The sequence below is a fragment of the Chiloscyllium plagiosum genome, unplaced genomic scaffold, assembly GCF_037043375.1.
Source record: "Chiloscyllium plagiosum isolate Xiang-an unplaced genomic scaffold, Cpla_swu_hap1 HiC_scaffold_21, whole genome shotgun sequence".
NCBI classification, from domain to species: domain Eukaryota; kingdom Metazoa; phylum Chordata; class Chondrichthyes; order Orectolobiformes; family Hemiscylliidae; genus Chiloscyllium; species Chiloscyllium plagiosum.
Genome location: NW_028270159.1, coordinates 27,731,369 through 27,757,165, shown reverse-complemented (window position 1 = coordinate 27,757,165; position 25,797 = coordinate 27,731,369). Strand labels below are relative to the sequence as shown.

Here is a 25,797-nt window from a genome sequence, read left to right as displayed (position 1 = left end):
GCTGACAAATAAATGTTAGAACAAGCACACATCATGCAGTTCATCATCTTTCATTGGTTACAGCTTGAGGGTGTCTGCATATAAAACATTTCCTTCGGATAAGCTTAAATAATTTAACAATTGAATACATATTGGGATTTTTTTTAGTATCAGAATATATATCTTGAAATAAAATTGGACAAATATATACTACTCTGCAGGTAAGAAGTCTGCTCATTTAATGCTCAGGACCATAGGCATCAAACCTCAACAAAAATAATCATTGTGTAGAGCTAGGTTGTCTCTGAAAGCAAGTATGGAACAAGTATAGAAGTGTTCTTGTAACTGGCAGTCATTTGGTAAATTGTGTGAGATATTCATTTCCACATTTACAATGCTATTCTTTTATTTGACAGCTTGCCAGTAGATAAAATTCAGAATAATTAACAGCAAGAATCAATGTTGTGTCCAAAAAGAAATACATGCAACCTGCCATTTTGAAATGAGTTAATACCCATACAATATGAGATGTCTCCTTTGATGTCCATGGTCCCATTACTTTATCACTTTATTTATTTTATTTTTTATCAAGAAATTTAACATTAAAATATTGCATGTTGCAAATTCTTTGGGCTGAATTTTCCCATTTTGTGCCAGTGTTTTATCAAGTGAGATTCATAAGGCTTGTCTGCTATTGCCCATGACAATATTTCTCACATAACCTTCTATTTTTTGTCTCAGTAATTATGCATTGTCGGTCTGCTGGAATCATGAGATAGGCATGTTGGAAGTGCTCACTGTGGTTGGGAACTTGAGACGTTCATGCAACTGCATCGTGTTTGAACCCTGCCAGAGCAACGCCTCACATACTGCAAACTAGGAATGGCCTTCACATTGTGGCCCTGCTCCTTTATCCCAAAGGAAATGACCCAGAAAGGCAGGTTAGCTTCTTGATTAGAGTGGTGCTGGAAAAGCACAGCAGTTCAGGCAGCATTCCAGGAGCAGAAAAATCGACATTTCAGGCAAAAGCCCTTCATCAGGAATAGAGGCAGAGTGCCTGCAGGGTGGAGAGCTAAATGAGAGGAGGGTGGGGGTGGGGAGAAAGTAGCAAAGAGTACAATATGTGAGTGGCGGTGGGTGGAAAGGAAGATAGGCAGGTAGCACAAATCATGGGGACAGTGCTGAGCTGGAAGTTTGGAACTGGGGTGAGGGGGGGGGAAGGGGAAATGAGGAAACTGGTGAAGTCCACATTGATGCCCTGGGGTTGAAGTGTTCCGAGGCGGAAGATGAGGCATTCTTCCTCCAGGGTTCGGGTGGTGAGGGAGCAGCGGTGAAGGAGACCCAGGACCTCCATGTCCTCGGCTGAGTGGGAGGGGGAGTTGAAATGTTGGGCCACAGGGTTGATTGGTGCAGGTGTCCCAGAGATGTTCCCTAAAGCGCTCTACGAGGAAGCGTCCAGTCTCCCCAATGTAGAGGAGACTGCATCGGGAGCATCGGATACAATAAATGATATTGGTGGATATGCTCATCCATAGGGACCAAGAGTTGTTGGTGGACAGGAGGACATGCTTTCTCCTGCTGACCAGCAAAGGAGGCCACGCTACCAGTCTCAACCAGCTTGAACCAAGATAACAGCCCAGGTCAGTGCAGTGTCCTGAGTGACGTAAGGAGGTCAGTGATCTTCTGTACTCCAAAAGGCTAGGTGCCAATGTTTTCTCTGCTGCTTCACCCTCAGAGGGCCAGCACTCACACTCACAGGGCTATTATTCACACTCACTGAGCTGTCATTCACACTCACTGAGCCATCACACACACTCACAGAGCCACTATTCACACTCACTGGGCCATTATTCACACTCACTGGGCCATCACTCATACTCACAGAGCTGTCACTCACACTCACTGGGCCACCATTCACACTCACTGGGCTGTCACTCACACTCACTGGACCAGCACTCTCACTCACTGTGCCACTGCACAAACTTCCCATTGGACTTCAATTCTCACCTTTGCATACATCTTGTCCACTCAATGGCTTTTAACCATCTTCACCATCCGCTTACTAATACTACCTGCTCTCTGTACTTCCTGCACACTCGCTGGGGTGATCTAACCATCTTTCTTGCTCTTGTATTGTAACTAAATGCTCTCCCATCCATTAACATCATACTGAGTCCTCACCTTTAGCTCATTGAAGAAAAAAACAGCCTATCCCTAGGTCTGGACTCAGACAAGCCCATTGACTGAATGTGGTGGTCCTTCCCCATTGACAGTAGATCCCTTGACCCTAGTAAGGATTACTCATCTTTGACTTTCAATTATAGCTACAAAGTTGAAGCACATGCAGTGTGCTTACCTTGCAATTTCTGGACGGAGCATGGTGCAAACTGCAACATGTGCACCCCTTTGACAGTTCAGTGTTTGACACTGTGATGAGCTGCCCCCTCTCCCAACCCATAAAGGAGAAATGCAAATCACAGAGGCCAAATAAGTGCAAACTAAGTGAGTGCTATGAAATGAAGCTAAGAGCCATAAGATATATCCAACATGGATGCATGAAATGAATGTGTATTTCCCAGTGCACAACGTGACTGGCAGAAATTTTTTTTAACTATCTCTAAACTCCAAAGTGAAGTGCTGATTGGTTGAAACGGTGTGAGACTTGGTCCAAGAGCAGGCATGATCGTTTGGTGAGGCTGGAGGTTTGGTCTGACTGATTGGTTTGGATAAAGAGTGGAGGAGGATGGTGTCACATGGAGCAGGAGGAACATTTCAGACAGAGTAGATCAAAGACCCAGAGAAGCACACAGCAGGCTGCTACTGTCAAGTGCCCACTCTGACTCTCATGTCGGGAATTGGCGTTGCTCAGTTTCCAAGGAAAGGAGAGAATTGGGAGCTGCTGCAAATGAGGCGAATTACACTAATAATAAGATGCAAATGTATGGAAATAGGGTAGTCACCACTCATTAGTGAGATTCTGAATTCATCATTTAAACCTTTAGGGACAATCAATTCTTTTTCTCAGTGTTGAAATTCTGATTTCTTTTCATTTTTGCTGTATTTTTCCAGTTATCACCAATCCCCATGCTACTTAAGAGTGTGCAATAATCTGTTCTTTGAAACTTATATTACAGGGAAATAGTTGTGTTCTGATGGACCCAGAGCTTTACAATTTTGTGCAGATGATATATTTCCGCTGTAGGTACATTGTGAATATTTGTATTGATGGGATCAAAAACATAGAAACTGGGAGCAAGAGTAGGCCATTCGGTCCTTTGAGCCTGCTCGAAGCTCAGTCTGATCTAAGTTTCATGGATCTTCACTCAGATGAAATGGAAAGTCAAGCTGTTCAGGAGCAGGACATTAGTCTGCTCATGAAATTCAAGGCTGGTAATTTCCTAATTTAACATTTCCTATCTCATCAAGTAAAATAGTTTAATGGCTACTTCAATCTTCAATTTACAACATTGTCATGACTCATTTTAAAAAACACAAATACAAATCATGCTTCAATACTCATACTTTTCAGATGAATAGTAAATAGTTAGAGAAACTTTCAGTCAGTGTACTGTACATATAACAATATGATGCATATAAAGGAAGAGGTTCAATAGTATTGTATGGCAATTAATTCAGTCTCTGTAATGTTTAATTCCCACAGACCTTTAACAATACGTCTTGCAATGTGGAGTATTTCATTGAATACCCCAGTTGCTCACTGATGAGATTTCTAATGGAATTTCTAATGGTAGTTGCGTATTGACCGCTGACCCAAATTTGACTTGCTTTTTGGAAAGTGATGACGACTTTTACAGTCGTGGAAGCCGAGCAAGTTTTACTATTGAAAAGATACGAGAAGCTAAAATACAAGGTCACATTCTCAGTTTTGCAGAACAATTTCTTTTTAGAAAAATGGAGTTTGGGGGAACTGAATAAACAGCAGCAGGTGGTTTAGTCACACTGACCCCTCTCATAAATTCAGTGGGCTGAATGAATGTGCGTGGGAGCGAAGCTGACAGCAAAATAATAGAGGCTAATCTTCTCTGCAGTGTAAATTAGACGAGCCATGGCCAGACTGTTCAAACTTCTGCTTGCAGCTTATTACATCAAATTAGCATCACAGAACCATCAAAAAGTTCCACAAACATTTCAGTTGGAAAAGACAGCAAATCAAAGAGTAAGACCTCAGATCTCTAGTGATTCAGAACTTGATCAGACATTAAAGTTTTGACTGAATGCCTCATGCTGACCAATTTCAGACGCAACAGATTATGATTAAGTTAACCCCTGACACAAGTCAGTTGAGTCCATGGATTAGAGAAGCTGATAATGATTATAAAACAAGGACCTGAATCAGCATAAAATATGCTCAACGAATAGTTGTACATCATACCAAGATAAATTAGATTTTCCCTGATTTATCTCTGATGATGATGCTTTTGATGTTTTGTTCCCTTTTAAAGTATTACGTTTATTATCTATGGAAAATGAAAACAGGCAAGGTGCTGAGTATAGTAATGTCCAGTGAACATTAGGTTCAATTGAACTAAGAAATTTAAGTTTTAAGCAGTCATACAGCAATTACACTTACTATGCAGTGCATGCAGGCATGACATGACTTACAATTGATTCCAAGTAGGAGTAGCATCATTTGCAATGTACTGTGAGAGAGTATTGGGCTATAACTGCATAATGATAAATATTGGACAGTTTTGCTGAAAAAAGCCCCAAGATAGTGAGCCAACAACTTAAATAATTTCAATACTTAATCTTCAAACATATTGAAAATTCACGTTATGTGAGATCTTGGTTAAATTTAATATCTTAACTAAGCGAAATGATCAAGTTATATACCAACAGGTTTATTTGAAGTCACAAGCTTTTGGAGCACTGCTTCTTCAAGTGGCAAACTTAACTTTACCTGATGAGGGAGCAGTGCTCCGAAAGCTTGTGAATTCAAATAAATCTGTTGGACTATAACCTAGTGTCATGTGACATCTGACTTTGTCCACCCCAGTCCAACACCAGCACCTTCATACCATGGGTCAAAAGATGTTATATGATGCAAAAAATGCATGGAGTGATTTTAACTATGGGTGATGCCATAAAATGATTGATGTTGAATTATTGCTAATTATACATCATCTCCCAAAGTCAAAATGATCCCCAAAGCTTTATTGTGGAGAACAAGAGAAAACCTATTTTGTTTTTGTGAATTTATGGATCAGTTGCACATTCTTAAGTTTGGTGTTAAAACCAGTTCCTCTGAGAGGTTATTATTACAAAGCATTGCTGATGTCATACTACATCGAGGCAAATTATTTACAGAGAGTGATTCACGTATGGAATAAACTTCTTGAGGAAGTGGTGGATGTGGGTACATTACAATGTTTACAAGACATTTCCATCAGTACATGAAAAGGAAAGGTTTGGAAGGATAGGGACAAGGAAGAGGTAGGTGGGACTTGTTTAGTGGGATTATGTTCAGTATGGACTGGTTGGACCAAAGTATCTGTTTCCGTTCTGAATGACGCTACTCTGCTGGCAGCCTATCGTTAAGCATAAATTATGGCATATTAAATGCAAAGAAACGATATGTCACACAAAAATATTTTTCCTAGGAATTCAATTTCCCTAAAATTCTGTTTTACAGTTCCTCTATTTGCAAATGTGTTTTCACAGTCCTTGCATTTGCAATTGTTTCTCATCTGACTCTACTTACAGGGAAAGAAATGTCTTTAGTTATTTGCATCTGAGGTTTGAAAATGAATGTTTAGCCGCTATAATTATGAACCTGGATCCTGCAGCCCTTGCTCAGTTAGATTTAATTTTCATTTATTGAGGGCATCCAAACATAAATTACTAGCCTGCTACCATTCTTGCTAATTATTGTATTTAATTGAGAATATTTAGAATGTGTTGCAGGAATATAACATACATGATATTTTGAATATACATACATAAGGTGCCAATGATCTTTACTTCTAAAAAATTAACTTTCAAAACATTAGGGAGGCTTTTCAGTTACTGTTCTCAAGAATTATGCACCTCCTTTGAGACATTGATAAGTCTACAATGTTGAACATTGTAAAGAAAATAAGGACATAGGACCTGACTTTTAAGATACCATTTGTTTGAACAAACAATGGAACTTAAACTTTGAGAAAAGTGGCTAGAATGCAAATGTCATGACATAAATGAAAATATTCAGTCCTCATGACACAAAAAGCATCCACAGATTATAAAACAATTATTTTCATGATGTTACCAGGGGTTTCCATGGTCAGGTCATCTCCTTCTCTACGGGCTTATGAATACAAAAACAACAAAGAAGCTATTTGGCTCATTATACACACTTTGAAAGAGACAGCTCCTGTGATATAGTTAGCCAGGCATTGCCTTTGTTTTTACTGATTGTGTTTTCAGGATCCGAAGGACAGTAGGGCAGGAATTGGTGAGGGGGAAGGGAGCCAGATGTGTCAGCTCAATTAAAAACAGGGGAGTGACTCTGGTGCTGCAGCTTTCCTAGCTGACATTCTGTAAGAGGTTAGGTTGCCACCTGATCTACTTAATGGATCACTCTTTTTTATCAAAAAATAGATTTGTGAGCAAATCAACGAAGGAAGTTACAGAACAATCTTTAGTCTGTAGATGTAGCTCAGAACATTCAACTGGAACAATTGCATAGCTTCAGCACAGAGTGTACAATTAAGGGCATTTTCTGTTTGGGCTCATTTACATCAACTGTTGATGTCTATAAGCATTTCTAACTGAACTAAACACATAGAGTTAGGACACATCAGTTAAAAGCAAAATACAAGTCCAGTGTACAGTTACATTTGTGATTCACCACGTCAGTTATACCTTTGCATCGTAGATCTGAGGTTAGAATCAAGCACTGATATTCTTGTGGTAGCTTAATATCCTTTTGTGGATCTTTGACTTATTACCTTAGTATAGTAAGACTCTGTAGGTCAAATTGATGATGAATGGCCTTTACACCAATATATAATACACTACAAAGTGAAGAAATAAGCATTCTTCATGTCAATCCCGACAGGACCCAGCTGGTTTGGGATAAAGAGGAGGCAGATTACTGGCGCGACAAACTTATATTAAAGTGCAGCCCTCTGTATATGGGTTGGTTTAATTACTAATCGCTTTTGCCTGACTGGCACTAGGATAGCACATACACATTCAGTGTTTTGTTATAGTCGGACACTTGCACAAATGCAGAGAGGAAAACCACAATGAAATCTTTCCTTTCTCAAGTGTTCTTTTATGGACTTTTTCATATTACAGGTATTGGTGTCATAATTGTTTGTGCATTTAAAACTGTCTTTCTGTGAAGTAGAATCTTAATTTTAATCTGTTGTTCCAGTTTAATGAAGTGTAATATTCCAGGAAATATACGCATGAAGGAATTCCTGCTGTGGCTTTAGATTTAAGTCCAATCTAGCCAATCTATTTATATTTAGTTATGAATTTTCTATGTTGTTTCTGTTAGTTTTTTTGAGAAATAATATGCAATTTCTCAGAACCTTCAAAAATAAGCAGATAATCCCAACAGCATAATCATTATCTTTGTATTTGTTTTAACTACAACTCCACTAACAGGGAGTCAGTAAATTTTCTATGGCGTACCGATTCAGTTTTAAAATTAAAATGTATATGTAATGTTCGTCTTTACAAACTCTCACCTGGTATTCACTTTAAAGTTTCAATATTATATTGATATTCCACCTTTTCACCATGATGTAGTAATAGTATCTCATGTGTGTAGAAGTGTAAAATAATGTGTTGTACTCAATTTATTTTACATTTTACAAATTTGGCTCATTTTCCAAGCATACAGAGTCCACCGATTCCCTTTTCTTTGTTTTCTTTCTAATGTTGGGAAGGGGATTCTGTGGGGAAAGAAGCATTTGATAGCAAGAACAGAATTTAATGGTGTTAAAAGTTCGCTCTCTCTTTTTCAAAAAAATACAAAATGGCATTGCAGGGAAGTTGTAACAATGTTGATGTTTGAAGTGCACACTTTTAAATTTCATTACATGAATGTCTGCCTTAGATTGCAGAAAATCTCAATATAGGGATTAAAAACAAAATGGAATTATCATAAAATCTATGCTGTTTCAAAATACCAGGGGCAAATGTGAATAGGAGAGAATCAGAAAGAGATTCACAAAAACAGTGTGCAGGATCTTAACGCTGTTTTGGCTAAGTGTAATGTCATGAGCTTTATGGAAGGTTTCACTCCAGGTTTTCTCATGCTATCTTTCCAAACTTGCCTCATGAACTACCCACCCCACCCCTTTGGTGCCCCTCATGCCTGCTGCTAGCCCAATTCTCTCACTGAGATGAAGGGCTCTAGCTCGAAATGTTGATTCTCCTGCTGTTCAGATGCTGCCTGACCTGCTGTGCTATTCCAACAACACACACTCAACTCTGATCTCAGCATCTGCAGACCTCACTGTCTCCCAATTCTCTCACTCCCTGTATCTAGAAGAACTTGCTACTGTTGGAATATCCCAGAAAGAAAAGTCATAACTGATGCTTGCACCATCTTTAAAAGCCCATTGTGCACCCAGAGATGTGCTCTCAATCCAGACCTGCCCTGCACTGTATGTGACATTTGCCTGGATGTGGAAAATAAGGGTAAATTTGGTGGCCTGCTTTGCGGATGGGAAGCTAGAAGCTGGGCCAGTGCTGAGGAAGGTTATCCTGTTTCCCAAAGACCAGCAGAGGAGATCACACCCATCAGACCCTGGCAGCCTGCTCTGAGGTTGCCACCCAGTTCATTGATGTCACAGCAGTCTGGACCAATGTCCAACATTGAAGGAAGAAGGTCAATTATCATATCCTCATGGCAAGGGGAGGTGCCACCATCTTCTCTCTGATACCTGACACACACTCTCTCTCTGCTGTTGCACTCACCTCCCTCCAAGGCTCATGCTCTTCCTCTATCACTGTTAGATGCAACTATTCATTCTAAGCCACCCTGTACCTCCATCTTCCTAGGCCTGCATTCCCTCTGCACTGGTGAGCACTCACTCTGCACACTCCACTGGTCCCCCACCAACTCCAGCACTAACAGCTGAGACTGCAGTGGAAAAGCACAGCAGGTCAGGCAGCATCTGAGGAGCAGGAGAGTCGACGTTGTGGCCAAAAGCCCTTCATCCTTTTCCAGCACCACACTCTCGACTCTAATCTCTAGCATCTGCAGTCCTCACTTTCACCATTTTGACTCCAAGGTCAAAGGTTTGGCTTGCAAAACCTGGAGAGAGGAGGCATCGCTACCTGTGAGGGGTTAGAAGCAGTGTACAAGGAATGACACCAACAGCACGGTGAATGGGAGAGTGGCCATGGTGTGTAGAGCGGCACTTACTCATTTGACAGGACATGAATGTTTCCACATCTCCACAGTACAATCTCGGTATTTCCCTGTGAGAGCCAGGATCCTCTTCCTGTAGTGGGCTTTCTGTCCCCAGCTCCTCCTGTCATGAGAAGAAAGAGGAGGAAGGAGTCAGATTACAATGGGTGGCACAGCTCTTTGCTCTGATGCATGTGTGAGGCCAAGGTCCTGAGAGATGGAGGGGGTAGATCAGAGGGCACTGAAGGTTTTGTTTTGTGTGAGGTTGAGGGAGAAAAGAAGATGAGGGATTGAGTTGCAGAAAATAATGAGTGTGGGAGGTGGCACAGATAGAATAAGACTGAGGTGGCAGAGAGAAGAGAGCATCACTTACCCTGGCAGAGCGGAGAAGGTCATTGACCTTCTTGTGGAAGGGCTGGCTGTTCCTTCACAGACAGGAGGTGACATTGATCTGCATGGCAGCTTTGGACCAGGTTGGCAGTGACTGTTGGCAGGGCTTCCTCTGCCAGTCGTCCACGCATCTCCGCTGCACCACCCCCATCCACTAGGGGAAGAGGTTGGAGAACTGTAGTGCCATCTTCCCCTTGTCCAACATCTTTCAACTCTGTCCATGACCAAATAGGGCAGCTTCACAATGCCAGTGCTCTGTCAAAGATGGAACGGGTGCCAGTGTTTCCGCGAATATCTGATGAGTCATGGTGGAAACATCACATGGTAAGATGGGCCAGAAATCAGATTTGGGGGACACCATAACAACATGGTCTGTAATTTCTGTGGTGATTTTGGTAAGATATGGTGACAAACCCTCTCAAACTCTTCATATAACTAGGACTTTGCCAAAACAATTGTAAGATCCAGCACAAAAGAGAAATGAAGACCTTGCTTTAAACAGAGCACTGATGAATTGTCTGAAGGGTTATTTTTATTGTTTTTTTGATGAAATGGTAAATCACCACTGTCATTCCAGCCCCTGTGGTACTAATCACTAGCACAAAACCAACCTAACGAAAGGAATGTTGATGTAGATTCCTCAACAATATCACGGGAAGAAATGGATTGAGTGTTTATTGATGCGCATTATTGTCTGAGTAAAAGGAATGATCTGAATGTTGTTATCCTCGTTCCCCTCTAAACGGCCTCCTGGTTTCTCTCGTCCAATGGCAAGTTCCTTTAGGTTCATCCGAAAGCACAGATTATTTTGAAAACATGTTTTTAAATGGTAAGTTTGAAATGGTTTAGCCATTAAAAAAAATGTTCACATCACTGACAATATTGCATAATTGTTAGCCTAACAGGGCTCGAGTTCTCAAGCTTCTGTTTCAGATACAATAGTGTCAACAGCCATGACCCCATGAAATCTCAGTGACAACAGATAGTATGTGCAACCAAAATACAAGAATCTAAGGGCTTGCTAATCACTTTAAAAATTTGTAATGTAATAAACCATAGAATCATCAAATCTGTACAGTGTGATACAGGCCACTTAGACCAAGTACACATCAACCCTCCGAAGAGTAACCCATCCAGACCCATTCCCCTACCCTATTATTCTACATTTCCCTTAACTAATGCACCTACTTCATTGGTCAGAATATTGAGTACAGGAGTTGGGAGGTGATGTTGCAGCAATATACTACATTGGTTAGGCCACTTTTGGAATATTGCATGCAATTCTGGTCTCCTTTCTATCGCAAAGATGTTGTGAAACATGAAAGGGTTCAGAAAAGATTTACAAGGATGTTGCCAGGGTTGGAGGATTTGAGCTATAGGGAGAGGTTGAATAGGATAGGGCTGTTTTCCCTGGAGCTTTGGAGGCTGAGGGGTGACCTTATAGAGGTTTATAAAATCATGAGGGGCACGGATAGGGTAAATAGACAAGGTCTTTTCCCTGAAATGGAGGAGTCCAGGACTATAGGGCATAGGTTTAGGGTGAGAAGGGAAAGATATAAAAGAGACCTAAGGGACAATGTTTTCATGCAGAGGGTGGTGCATGTGTGGAATGAGCTGCCAGAGGAAGTGGTGGAGGCTGGTACAATTGCAACATTTAAAAGGCATCTGGATGGGTATATGAACAGAAAGGGTTTGGAGGGACATTGGCCAGGTGCTGGCAGGAGGGACTAGATTGGGTTGGGATATCTGGTCGGCATGGACAATTTGGACCGAAGGGTCTGTTTCCATGCTTTACACCTCTATGACTCTAACCAACATTTCCCTGAACACTACGGGCAATTTAGTATGGCCAATTCATCTAACCTGCACATCTTTGGATTATGGGAGGAAACCAGAGCATCCTGAGGAAACCCATGCAAACACAGGGAGAATGTGCAAACTCCACACAGGCCTGAGCTGGGAATCGAACCCAGATCCCTGGCACTGTGAGGCAGCAGTGCTAATGATGTTAACTGGCACCTGGTTGAGAACATCCAGGTTTTATAATTTTCATCTTTGTTGGTGTAAAATAAGGAGCTCAAAACTGACTCATACAAGCTAAAGGAGTCAAAGGAGTTGGCTGCAGATTGAAACTTTTCATATTTCTTGAATTCCAGGGCATTCTTTTGTGACCAGTTGCTTTCTACCTTGAAGGCATTGTTTCCCCAGGCACTGGAACTCTCATGGATGGTCAGTCTCTTTCTCCAGTTGGGGTAATGAACGCACGGAGCTTGAGCTGCAGCATTTTGAATGTTTTGCAGTTTGTAGAGGTTTGAAGAAGGGAGGTCATTAGAAACTAAATTCAGATGCAAACTGAAATCTATTCCAAAATAGATTTGAACCTGAGTCAATGGGAAAGCTGGGATGCAGGCAGATAATATTGGAAACCCTTGCTGTTTGTGAGGATAATTCAGCATGAATCTCCATTCGAGATCATCAGCATGTTTCTGCATTGCAACTCCAGGTTTCGCCTACAGGGGCAGCCAGGGAGATTGACGGTGTTAAGGGCAGAAACCCATAGGAGCTAAGAAGGAAGAGTTCAGTCTTCCCTTCATAAATTCAGACTCAGTGAGCACTTACAATTTGGACACTCCAAATAAAAAGCAAAATACTGTGGATGCTGCAAATCTGAAATAAAAACAGAACATGCTGAAGAACCTCAGCAGAACTGGCAGCATCTGTGGAGGGAGGAACAGTGTTAGTGTTTCAAGTTACCACAAAGATGGGTCGCTTTGTGCTATCAGCACGTACTTGTAGCAGATCCTGCTATTATAGATGATATCTCCAGGATGAAGTATATAGATCTTCAGGAAGGACTGAAGATCTACTCTGATATTCATCATCAGTGATCTTTCAGTAATCAGTAAGCGAGATAGTGTTCTTGTTGGGATGAACACGATTGAAACTAAGAAAGAACACGGTGCTACAAAGCTAAATGCCCAGGAGAGATTTTAGCCAACAGTATCAAAATCAGCCAGTCAGTTATATAGAGTAGAATATCCTATAGTCGTTGTCATAGTCATTGTCACATTGTCTCTTTGAGTCCTGAAGAAGGGTTACACCCAAAACGTTGACTTCTCCACTTCCTGATGCTGCCTGGCCTTGCTGTGCTCTTCCAGCCTCCTGCTTGCTTACCTTGGATTCCAGCATCTGCAGTTTTTTTTGTCTCTAACATTGTTTTTGTTGGTTTAAGAAGAAACCAGAAGGAAAGGTATTAAATAGGTGGTGCTAGGAGGTGTAAGGTGTAACTACTGAGACAACACGACATTTTAACAAAGTTTGTCTTTTCAGGTTTTTTTGTATTGCAACTTAAATTAGTGTCCTCTGAACCTTGAGCAACCAATGGATACAGGTCTTTATCATTTATGTTCAGTCCCCTCATGATTTGGACACATACATCAATTAACCTGTCAATTTTCTATTCTCTGAGAAAAACTGCCACCAGCTTCTTCAATCTTTCCACATATAAATACACTCTCAAATTATTGTTTCAGGGGCATTGGTGTGTGTGTGTGTGAGAGAGAGAGAGTGAGTGAGAGTGTGTGTGAGGGAGAGAGAGAGACAGTGAGAGTGTGTCTCTGTTTGTGTGTGGACTAGATGGTTCCAGTGCATTGTATCATTCAAATTTCTAAATGCTCTATGTTAAATCCTGCTGCTTAACAGTATATCATCTCTCTACCTAAGAAATGGATAAAATGCTCACTATATGATAATTTTCTCACATTGAATAGTGAAATCTTGTGTTAAAATTATATGATGTCACCAGTTAGATTAACGAGCCTCAATTATCTCGAAAAATTGATTTCTGGCAGCAGTTTTCAGACAAAGTGAATCTTCTTTATACTCGGTTTCAAAGTACAAAGTGGAAAAGCAGAGCCAGGTTGTGGAGGGAATTAATCAGGTAACATATTTCAAATAATATTCCATAGAAAATTAAAAATAGGTGAGGGAAGAGAAAGGAACAGGAACTAGAGATAAAAAGACAAACAGAAGACTTTTTTGGAGCTTATGATTATAATGACAACACCTCATAGCCTGAGATTTACAAAGCTTTAATAGCAATGTTTATTAGTGTGTGAACAGAAAATCAAATAATACAGCTGAACATTGTACATTTTGGAAGGAAGAACAAAACAACAGAGCATCATTTAATGAAGAAAAGCTGCAACACAAAATAACTTGGAGATACTTGAGTATCTTGTATAAGTTGAGTAGTTATGGCTCCCTCCTTTAAGAGAAAAAAATATTTGATTGGGAGAAGACCTAAGGGGAACTTTTTCACGCAGAGAGTGGTACATGTATGGAATGAGCTGCCAGAGAATGTGGTGGAGGCTGGTACAATTGCAACATTTAAGAGGCATTTGGATGGGTATATGAATAGGAAGGGTTTGGAGGGATATGGGCCGGGTGCTGGCTGGTGGGACTAGATTGGGTTGGGATATCTGGTCGGCATGGACAGGTTGGACTGAAGGGTCTGTTTCCATGCTGTACATCTCTATGATGCTAAGTTCAGAGAAAGTTCACTAAGGTGATCCCTGGTACAGAGGGACTGTCTCATGAGTAAACAGTTTGGGATTCTACTCATTGGAATTCGGAAGGATGAGAGGTAATCTCAGAAGGTTGTGAATCTTTGAACTCCCAGTCACAGAGAGCTGTGAGGCTAGAGTCCTTGTGTTTATTTAAGGCTGAGATAGATAGATAGATTCTTGATCAGTTGGGGATTCAAGGGTTAAGAGGAAAGGGCAGGAAAGTGGACCTGAGGAATATTGGATCAGCCATGATCCTATTGAATGGAGTAGGCTTGAGGGACTGAATGGCCTAGGAACGAACAGTATTAGTGATGAAAATGTTTGCACAATCATTACATATGTTTACAACTTGATTATTACTGAAGTGTTCAGTTTTAATTAGTTTGCCTTGAGTAGGCTTTTTACTATTCCATTACAGATGTTTAAAATTAAAATAGCACATTCAGAACATAAACTGGACTGCATGTCATTGCTTTGAATCTACAAGTAAGCTGTCATAAGATTTTGTTTTCTCCCTCAGGCATGATGTGTCAAATCGATATCAATGAATGTGAAAGCAATCCTTGTGAAAATGGAGGCGATTGTGAAGATGGTATTGCAGATTATAGTTGCCATTGCCCTGCAATGGATGAAGATGGTGTCACCTGGGGAGGAAAGAACTGCTCAATTCAACTGGATGGCTGCCTTGAACATCAATGTGATAATGGAGCAACATGTATACCAAACTTGTTGGATGGCACTCACAGTTACAATTGCAAATGCCCTCCTGGCTATTATGACGCTTCTTGTTCAAAATCAACAACTTTCTCCTTATTCAGTGGCTATGTGACTGTACAAATGCCATTTACTAATCAGAACAGAACAACAGCTCGGGATGAGCCATTTAGTATCCGTCTGCGCTTTAGGACAACTATACCAAATATGTTATTACTCTACCGAGGAGATATACTTAATGAATACATACATGTTCAACTTTATAGTGGTCAGCTGATGTCCATAGCAGTGATAAAGGGTCAGATAATTAGCATTTCATTCATTCATCAAGTTAATGATGGTGAATGGCATCAGTTAAAAGTTCAAATGGGGGAAAGTTTCCGAGTAAACTTGACACATCCGAGTTGCCCAAATTACACTTGTTCAACCTCAAAGCCCATTGATGCAGTTACCCTTCCCTCACTGCATGCATTTCAGACAACACACGTTGGTGGCTTACCAGGAACGTACTTTTCAATTCAGGATTATTTTATTGGTTGCTTGCAGGATTTGGAAATTGATAACAGGGCTATATTACCACAAACAATTTCAAAAAATATGACATCGAGATTCACACTTGGCTGCAAGAAGATAAACTGGTGCCGACAGAATCCATGTAACAGTAATGGGAAGTGTGTCGATTTGTGGACAGATTATAAATGCGATTGTTCACGGCCATTTGCAGGCCCCACATGCATTCAGGGTAAGCATATTAGAGTTTATTTTACTGTGTTTATTAGAGAGATATTATGAATCAATTCAGATTAGAGTTACATTTATGACCTAGAGGATCAGATAGTCAATTTGCTGTCATGATCATGAGTCTGTCTTAACCCTTTCTTCTGAAAAACTCAAAAAGAAATGTTCAAATAATTAATATTTATGCCACTAAGAATAATCCCAATCTTTATATTCACAGCTGGAATTGATAGATGATTCACAAGTGTTGAGGAATAAGAAAAAATGTCAGGGACATGAGTAAAAACAAAAAGCTTTTGGTGCGGTATCATATTTATTACTTTATTTATAAAGGAAGTTTAACAAGCTAGCTCCTTTCTAAAAAAAAATAAAGTGTCACCACTTTAGTAACATAATTTTTATTTCCATTTCCAACCCACTGTATAGGTGTTTAAATCCCTACTCAGTAACCCAGCACAAGGAGGAGAATTATTAATACACATAAAATAATCATTTCATTTGAACTAATTTGTCCAAAGATGTGCAGGTCAGGTGAATTGGCCATGCTAAATTTCCCATAGTGTTAGGTAAGGGGTAAATGCAGGGGTATGGATGGGTTGCGCTTCGGCGGGTCGGTGTGGACTTGTTGGGCCGAAGGGCCTGTTTCCACACTGTAATGTAATGTAATCTAATCTAATTCAAAATTTCATTAAAGAGACTAAAATTATGCCAGACTAGCTTCCATATCTCTTGTTAAGGACATATCTAACCCTACATATCCAATGATGCCTTTAGTCAGGTGCAACACATAAAATTTAGAATTGAAAGTAGCACATTGTCCACTTTTAAAGTCAACTTCTAAAAGACAACATTGACTAAGATCTGTGTCATTAATGTTAGGAATATGACCCCTTTACTAATCATCAAGATATTGTAATAAAAAATATTTAGAGTGGATTCTTCACAAATTAACATTTATCAGCAAACCCAAAAGATGCTGGTATTGCAATATAGAGTCATAGAGTTATAGAGATGTACAGCACATAAACAAACCATTCGATCCAATTTGTCCATGCCAACCAGATATCCCAACCTAGTCTAGTGCCATTTGCCAGTGCATGGCCCATATCCTTCTAAACCCTTCCTATTCATATACATCTAGATGCCTTTTAAATGTTGCAATTGTTCGAGCCTCTACCACTTCCTCTGGCAGTTCATTCCATACATGCACCATCCTCTGCATGAGAAAGTTACCCCTTAGGTCCCTCTCACCCTAAACCTATGCCCTGTAGTTCTAGACTCCCCCGTTCCAGGGAAAAGACTTTGTCTATTTATCCTATCCATACCCCTCATGATTTTCTTCCCTCAGCCTCCGATGCTCCTGAGAAAACAGCTCCAGCCTATTCAGCCTCTCCCTGTAGCTCAAATCCTCCAACCCTGGCAACATCCTTGTAAATCTTTTCCGAACCTTTTCAAGTTCACAGTATCCTACCGATAGGAAGACGACCAGAATTGCAGACAACATTCCAAAAGTGGCCTAACCAATGTCCTGTGCAGCTGCAACATAATCTCCCAACGCCTATACTTAATACTCTGACCAATAAAGGAAAGCATACCAAATGCCTTCTTCACTATCCTGTCTACCTGCGACTCTACTTTCAATGAGCTGTGAACCTGCACTCCAAAGTCTCTTTGACCTTATGATGAAGCGTATAAGTCCTGCTAAGATTTGCTTTCCCAAAATGCGGCACCTCACATTTATCTAAATTAAACTCCATCTGCCACTCCTCAGCCCATTGGCCCATCTGATCAAGATCCCATTGTAATCTGAGGTAACCTTCTTCGCTGTCCACTACACCTCCAATTTTGGTGTCATCTGCAAACTTACTAACTGTACTTCTTATGCTCACATCCAAGTCATTTATATAAATGACAAAAAGTAGTGGACCCAGCACCAATCCTTGTGACAGACCATTGGTCACAGGCCTCCAGTCTGAAAAACAACCCTCCACCACCACACTCTGTCTTCTACCATCAAGCCAGTTCTGTATCCAAATGTGATCTAACCTTGCTAACCAGTCTCCCATGGGGAAACTTGTCGAATGCTTTACTGAAGTCCATATAGATTACGTCCACTGCTCTGCCCTCATCAACCCTCTTTGTTACTTCTTTAAAAAACTCAATCAAGTTAGTGAGACATAATTTCCAATGCACAAAGCCATGTTGACTATCCCTAATCAATCATTGCCTTTTGAAATACGTGTAAATCCTGTCCCTCAGGATTCCCTCCAACAACATGCCCACCACCGACATCAGACTCACCGGTCTACAGTTCCCTGGCTTTCTTTACCACCTTTCTTAAATAGTGGTACCACGTTAGCCAACCTCCAGTCTTCTGGCACCTCATCTGTGTCTATCGACTATACAAATATCTCAGCAAGGGTCCAGCAATCACTTCACTAGCTTCCCATAGAGTTCTAGGGTACACCTGATCAGATCCTGGGGATTTATCCACCTTTACGTGTTTCAAGACGTTCAGCATTTCCTCCTCTGTAATATGGACATTTTTCAAGATGTCACCATCTATTTCCCTACATCCTGTATCTTCCATGTTCTTCTCCACAATAAACACTATATACAGATTGGCATCTTATTTATGAGACTGGATAATTGCCATCAACAATTAGAACATGTCAAGTAAGTCAGCTATTTTGGATAATCCAATAACTTATTCACATTCTTCCCCCGATAGAAAAGTTTTCTAAAGTGCTGTAATAACTCAGCAATGAAAAAATAAATTGCCAAATAAAACTGCATTTACTCATTTTGGACACACCACAATGAAAGAGTTTGAAACTACCAAGACTCCAGGGTGAATAGCAATGGTGGTACCTGTCTGCAATCTGCCCAAGTGAGTGAGCAATGAATTGGGGAAGGAGGTGGGGCAGGTACACTGTAGAGAAATCAGTAAGTATTGTTATAATTCTACACTTTAACTAAGTGTTCTGCAAAGGAACCTCCAACACCTATTTTGAATGTGAACAGTCCAATTCGTGATCTTACTCCTGAACTCAAACATTTCTTCCAAAAAAAATGGTGCAAGTTGTGAGCACTGTCTGATATAATGAATCCTCAAACATTTCAAATGCAGCTTAATTGTTAGACTTGCTGTTGAAACCTCCAGTATCTATCCTCTGATTTTTTTTTAACTTCCTTGGATTTATTTGTGGCTTTACAGGTTTTAAAACTGCATTCCAAATTCTCTGGGAGAGGTGTAGGGTTAATGTTTAATTTCTTCAATCTAGGATGGTTTTACCATCCAGTACTCATAGTGGGTAAATCTTAATAACAGCAACGCACTCACTACAATGTAGTGTAGACTGTATTCGCTGTTGAACCCATGCCAACCACTATAGATATCAGCCCTCATTACACCCAACTGTAATTACATTAATTTCTGGCATTGCTATTTGTAGGCTTCTTGGAAAGTAATTAGGAATGCAATGATTTGCTATTTCACCCACGTGCACAATGTCTTTATAAAACTTCACTTCAACAGAAACATTCTGCATTGAGTATCACTGATGCTATTGTATGAGAAATCCTGACCACACATTTGTATGAAGCTGTCTGCAGTACTGCTCACTATGTGGTACATTTGCTGCCAAAACCATCTGGTGGGGCTAGGTCTTCAATAGATGTAGTTTGTTGCAGGGTAGCAGCAGCAAGTTACAGGTTAGAGTAATATGATAGACATTGTTATGGAGACTAAGAAGAAGACTTGGATCCTAGGGCTTATTTCTTCAAGATCCTAAATTGTTCTCCTACTAAATCTACATGCTATTTTCATAGTGGGTGGCGCTTAAGGCACTACTCACTTCTAAGCCTTTCAGAACTATACACTACTATATAACATCTCCCCCAAGTTATTTTTTATCAATATTGATATTATACATTTACACATGTAATTACATTTGCTAATACCCCATCTCCCTCCAAGTCTCTGACTTTACAGTCAGAGGTAGGTCTCTGAGCATACAATTGGTGACTTTCATTTTGCTCCTTCTGAAGGCTGAAAGTCCCTTTAAACTTTTAATCTCTTGGATTCCCTTCACAGTTGAAACAGGCAATTTATTTCTTGCATATCTGGATATCTGAACATTTGTCATAGCTTCTCAGTGGTGGCTTCCAATCAAGTTGTATGCATCAATCTCTGTCTGCAGATTGTTATTCACAATCTACCACTCAATCTGTGTTGAAAGATGTTAACAAATCTTAACTTGTTGATCACTTTGGATGCTTTTATTTGGACTTACCAACTGTAAAATTGGTGAGATCACTATGTTCAGTTCCTCAGTTCTTCTCCTTGATGATTATTTCTTATTTGGCATGTTTTCTGTCTTTGTTCATGAAGATTCTCCCTGAGAGTATAAGGAAACACCATTCTCCCTTCGAACTTTCTTCTTCTGAGTTATTTCAGTATCTATTACCAGACTTTAATCTGTAATTACTATTTATTTGTCAAGTTGTGACTTACCTGAGTTGAAGACGCATCAGTGAGCTCTAGTCAGGTACAGTGATTATTGGTTATGAGATTGTTAATGTCTGCTCGCTGATCATACAGCCTGGACCACTTATTAATATTGACAGAAGGGAAAACATTTCTGCCAATCCAGCAAAATCATAAGTTTCTATCTTGCTTCAAGCATGAAACAATTTTTTTCAGCAAATGTAACTAAATCTTCATCGATAATGTCTTCCATTTGGGTTTTTCTATGAGTCCAGGGGACCCTATTGATATCTTTTACTAGTTGTCTTTTGACTGGTTGTTCCTTGAGCTTTTCCTCCAACTGGTACTGGACCCATTTTGCTCAACTTTAACTAGTTTAATTCCTTCTGCCATTTGAAGATGATTTAGTTTAAGACACATATTCATTAAAGATAATTTAGTTTAAGACATACATCTATAGAGTGAGAATTCTTGCTATGAAGTAATGCAAGTTTTCTACTATCTGACACCCATATTTAACTCTCTCATACTCTCAACCCTTACTTCAGAGAATGTTTTATTGTGTATCTCAAATTTAAAGTGGCATATCTCCTGGCATTATACAGTTACACTGATATCAGCTGCAGACAGTGCATTTTCAACCATTGTTCTCTATCTTAAAAGCTAGTGAAACACACTTTTGCATCAAACTAAAAATTAATGAAATGCCCACTGATATAAATATCCTTTTTTCAAAAGACTAGGTGTGGATCACCTAATTCCCCTAGCAAGCCATTAAGTTTTTCTTTAATTGTGGCCTGTTCTATCTCATTCCCCTGCTGATATAGGCATTTATTCCACATCCAAAATTGGGCCCTTGAAGACAGAAACAGGGGAATATATTACGGGGAACAAAGAAATAGCAGAAGAATTGAATTGGTACTTCAGATTTGTGTTCACTGGGGAAGACACAAGCAATCTTCTTGAGGTAACAGTGGCTGAAGGACCTGAACTGAAGTGAATTTATATTTGCCAGGAAATGGTGTTGGAGAGACTGTTAGGTCTGAAGGTTGGTAAGTCCCCGGGGCCTGATGGTCTACATCCCAGGGTACTGAAGGAGGTGGCTCGAGAAATCGTGGATGCGTTGGTGATTATTTTCCAGAGTTCGATAGATTTGGGATCAGTTCCTGTGGATTGGAGGGTGGCTAATGTTGAACCACTTTTTAAGGAAGGTGGGAGAGAGAAAGCAGGAAATTATAGACCAGTTAGTCTGACCTCAATGGTGGGAAAGATGCTGGAGTATATTATAAAGGATGAAATTACGACACATCTGGATAGTAGTAACAGGATAGGTCAGAGTCAGCATGGATTTATGAAGGGGAAATCATGCTTGACTAATCTTCTTGAATTTTTTGAGGATGTAACTCTGAAGATGGATGAGGGAGATCCAGTAGATGTAGTATACCTGGACTTTCAGAAAGCTTTTGATAAAGTCCCACAAAGGAAGTTAGTGAGCAAAATTAGGGTGCATAGTATTGGGGGCAAAGTACTAACTTGGATTGAAAGTTGGTTGGCTGACAGGAAACAAAGAGTAGTGATAAACGGCTCCATTTCGGAATGGCAGGAAGTGACCAGTGGGTTACCGCAGGGATCAGTGCTGGGACCACAGCTTTTTGCAATATATATTAATGATATAGAAGATGGTATTAGTAATAACATTAGCAAATTTGCTGATGATACTAAGCTGGGTGGCAGGGTGAAATGTGAGGAGGATGTTAGGAGATTACAGGGTGATCTGGACAGATTAGGTGAGTGGTCAGATGAATGGTAGATGCAGTTTAATGTGGATAAATGTATGGTTATCCACTTTGGTGGCAAGAACAGGAAGGCAGATTACTACCTAAATGGAATCAATTTAGGTAAATGGGCAGTACAAAGAGATCTGGGTGTTCTTGTACACCGGTCAATGAAGGTAAGCACGCAGGAACAGCAGGTAGTGAAGAAGGCTAATAGCATGCTGGCCTTCATAACAAGAGGGATTGAGTATAGAAGCAAAGAGGTTCTTCTGCAGCTGTACAGGGCCCTGGTGAGACCACACCTGGAGTATTGTGTGTAGCTCTGATCTCCAAATTTGAGGAAAGACATTCTGGCTATTGAGGGAGTGCAGTGTAGGTTCACGAGGTCAATTCCTGGAATGGCGGGACTACCTTATGCTGAAAGACTGGAGCGACTGGGCTTGTATACCCTTGAGTTTAGAAGACTGAGAGGGGATCTGATTGAGACATATAAGATTATTAAAGGATTGGATACTCTGGAGGCAGGAAACATGTTTCCGCTGATGGGTGAGTGCCGAACCAGAGGGCACAGCTTAAAACTACAGGGTAGACCATTTAGGACAGAGATGAGGAGAAACTTCTTCACCCAGAGAGTGGTGGCTGTGTGGAATGTTCTGCCCCAGAGGGCAGTGGAGGCCCAGTCTCTGGATTCATTTAAGAAAGAGTTGGATAGAGCTCTCAAGGATAATGGAATCAAGGGTTATGGAGATAAGGCAGGAACAGGATATTGATTAAGGATGATCAGCCATGATCATATTGAATGGTGGTGCAGGCTCAAAGGGCAGAATGGCCTACTCCTACACCTATTGTCTATTGTCTATTATCTTGCTTTTCTGTGACTATGACCTACTTCAGCACTTTTTCTGAAAGTAACCCATTATGTGGCAGATAAACATTCCTTTTTTAAATACTGGGCATTGAACATGCTAGTGAGTTTTAATTGCTATGTAGCACTGGCAAGGACAGTTAATATGTATTTTTTTTGTTCACTCTAGTGTGTTTACTGTGTTTTTTTAAACTTAAGAATTGAATAGATTCTACTCTTCTCCTATCATAAGATTGATTTTATCCTCAAGATTGGCCTGTGCTACTTCCATATTTTAGCTTCATTCACCACTTGCATAACTTTCTCTATCATCAACTCATCCTTCAATTGTAATTAATAGGAGAGAGACTCATCAGCAATTCCAACGATAACCATATCTCATAAACTCTGATTTTAAATCACCATCGTCACATTTTTCATCAATGTATAGAAATCATTAATTATTTTAGCTTTGGAATTGCCAAATGTTGAAATCTTCCATTTTACTCTTTCAAGAATTTAACTTATTCTGAAGTTGGATTTCTCAAAGTCTTTCCATTACTTCAGAAATATTTGTTGCTTTATTTACAATCTGGTAAACAATAACATTATCAACTTAATTCCAGTTGTGAATACACACAAATTAACTTGTGCAACTTCTGAATTAGTATCCAATTTGCAAGCAATTCTGCACCTAAAGAATTGCTTTCTCCAAGATGTCCAGTTCTTTGCATTATTCCTGCAAATATTATTTCCGATGCTATGCCTAATATGATTGTGTATTTTCCTTGCTTGTAAGATTTTAACGTTAATAGTAATAGCTGTATTGCTGTTTTGTGATGCTACTGAAAGATTATCCATGTTGTGGCAGACAAAATGGAAGATTCCCACTTCCTCGTGTCTACTCCAAATGAATTCCTCTAGTTGCGGCCTAAATAAATGCTTCCTATTTCCCAATGGATCTACTGAATTATACTCACTTTTCATAGCTTTAACAGAGATGCCTACTTCAACCAAATTATTTGCTGGCTATTTCTCAGTGTCTGCAGCTCTAAGATCTCCTTTCCTTCCGATGTTTTTTCTGGATGATTCTCTCTGTCTGTTGTATCAATAAACATTTCCTGCCATTTTAACAATGGATCTCCCACTCTAGTAAAGTCTCCAATCTTTCATGTTCGATTAGGCTTGTCTGCTCAAGCTATGAATGTGCCCTTTTATTGCTTGTATTCTGGTTTTACAATGTCCCTCGGTCCGAAACCTTGGTTTGAATTGCTCCCTTGACCCTAGGTTTCTTTTACTGTGGCTGTGCTACTCAGATGTTTCCCAAATGTAATGTTGACACTTGATCTAAACTGAAAAATCTTTACTGTAGCTTTCTCAGCTTTGTATTTTTATATCTCTTTTCTTAAGTTTAATGTCACCCAACTAGGATTTTATCTTCATTCATGAAATTTCCAATATCCATTCACTCTCTGGCTCAATGCCTACTTGAGACTGTTCCTATAGGTCTCCACCCAATGCAATCTGTAATTGCCTCTGAGTAACTAAAAATCCAGTCCCAGGGAGTTCCTAATGATTTTCCCATATTGCATACCAGATCTGAAATACATTTTGCATTCATTGTAGATTCCACTTTGTTGAGTATTGCTCTGAGGGTTTCTTCCTTCTACTCACTGCATGAGTAGGATTCCTAAAGCTCTGTCTGAAAAAATCTTCCAACATGCAGTATGATACAGCCAAACAGAATCTGCACCATCACTCACCCTGGGGAATGGGCAATCATTCCCACTGCTCACCCTGAGGAATGGGCAATCATTTCCTCTGCTCACCCTGGGGAATGGCCAATCATTGCCACTGTTCACCCTGGGGAATGGCCAATCATTCCCACTGTTCACCCTGGGGAATGGCCAATCATTCCCACTGGTCACCCTGGGGAATGGGCAATCATTTCCTCTGCTCACCCTGGGGAATGGCCAATCATTACCACTGCTCACCCTGGGGAATGGCCAATCATTCCCACTGTTCACCCTGGGGAATGGCCAATCATTCCCACTGTTCACCCTGGGGAATGGCCAATCATTCCCACTGCTCACCCTGGGGAATGGGCAATCATTGCCACTGCTCACCCTGGGGAATGGCCAATCATTCCCACTGTTCACCCTGGGGAATGGCCAATCATTCCCACTGTTCACCCTGGGGAATGGCCAATCAATCCCACTGTTCACCCTGGGGAATGGCCAATCAATCTCACTGTTCACCCTGGGGAATGGTCAATCAATCCCACTGCTCACCTTGGGGAATGGCCAATCATTCCCACAGTTCACCCTGGGGACTGGCCAATCATTCCCACTGTTCACCCTGGGGAATGGCCAATCATTCCCACTGCTCACCCTGGGGAATGGGCAATCATTGCCACTGCTCACCCTGGGGAATGGCCAATCATTCCCACTGTTCACCCTGGGGAATGGCCAATCATTCCCACTGTTCACCCTGGGGAATGGCCAATCAATCCCACTGTTCACCCTGGGGAATGGCCAATCAATCTCACTGTTCACCCTGGGGAATGGTCAATCAATCCCACTGCTCACCCTGGGGAATGGCCAATCAATCCCACTGTTCACCCTGGGGAATGGCCAATCAATCTCACTGTTCACCCTGGGGAATGGTCAATCAATCCCACTGCTCACCCTGGGGAATGGCCAATCATTCCCACTGTTCACCCTGGGGAATGATCAATCAATCCCACTGTTCACCCTGGGGAATGATCAATCAATCCCACTGCTGACCTTGGAGAATAGAACATAGAACAATACAGCGCAGAATAGGCCCTTCGGCCCTCGATGTTGCGCCGACCTGTGAACTATTCTCAGCTCGTCCCCCAAAATCATCCATGTGCTTATCTAAGGATTGTTTCAATCTCCCTAATG

General features: G+C 40.6%; 1 protein-coding gene across 1 annotated transcript in view; it reads left to right on the top strand.

Moving 5' to 3' along the window:
- LOC122564827 (protein crumbs homolog 2-like) overlaps positions 1-25,797 on the top strand; it is a 182,181-nt gene that overhangs the window by 124,157 nt on the left and 32,227 nt on the right. Inside the window, exon 7 of the mRNA XM_043720129.2 lies at positions 14,831-15,766. Within this exon, the coding sequence (XP_043576064.2) occupies positions 14,831-15,766 (936 nt within the window). The remainder of the gene's footprint in view (positions 1-14,830; positions 15,767-25,797) is intronic.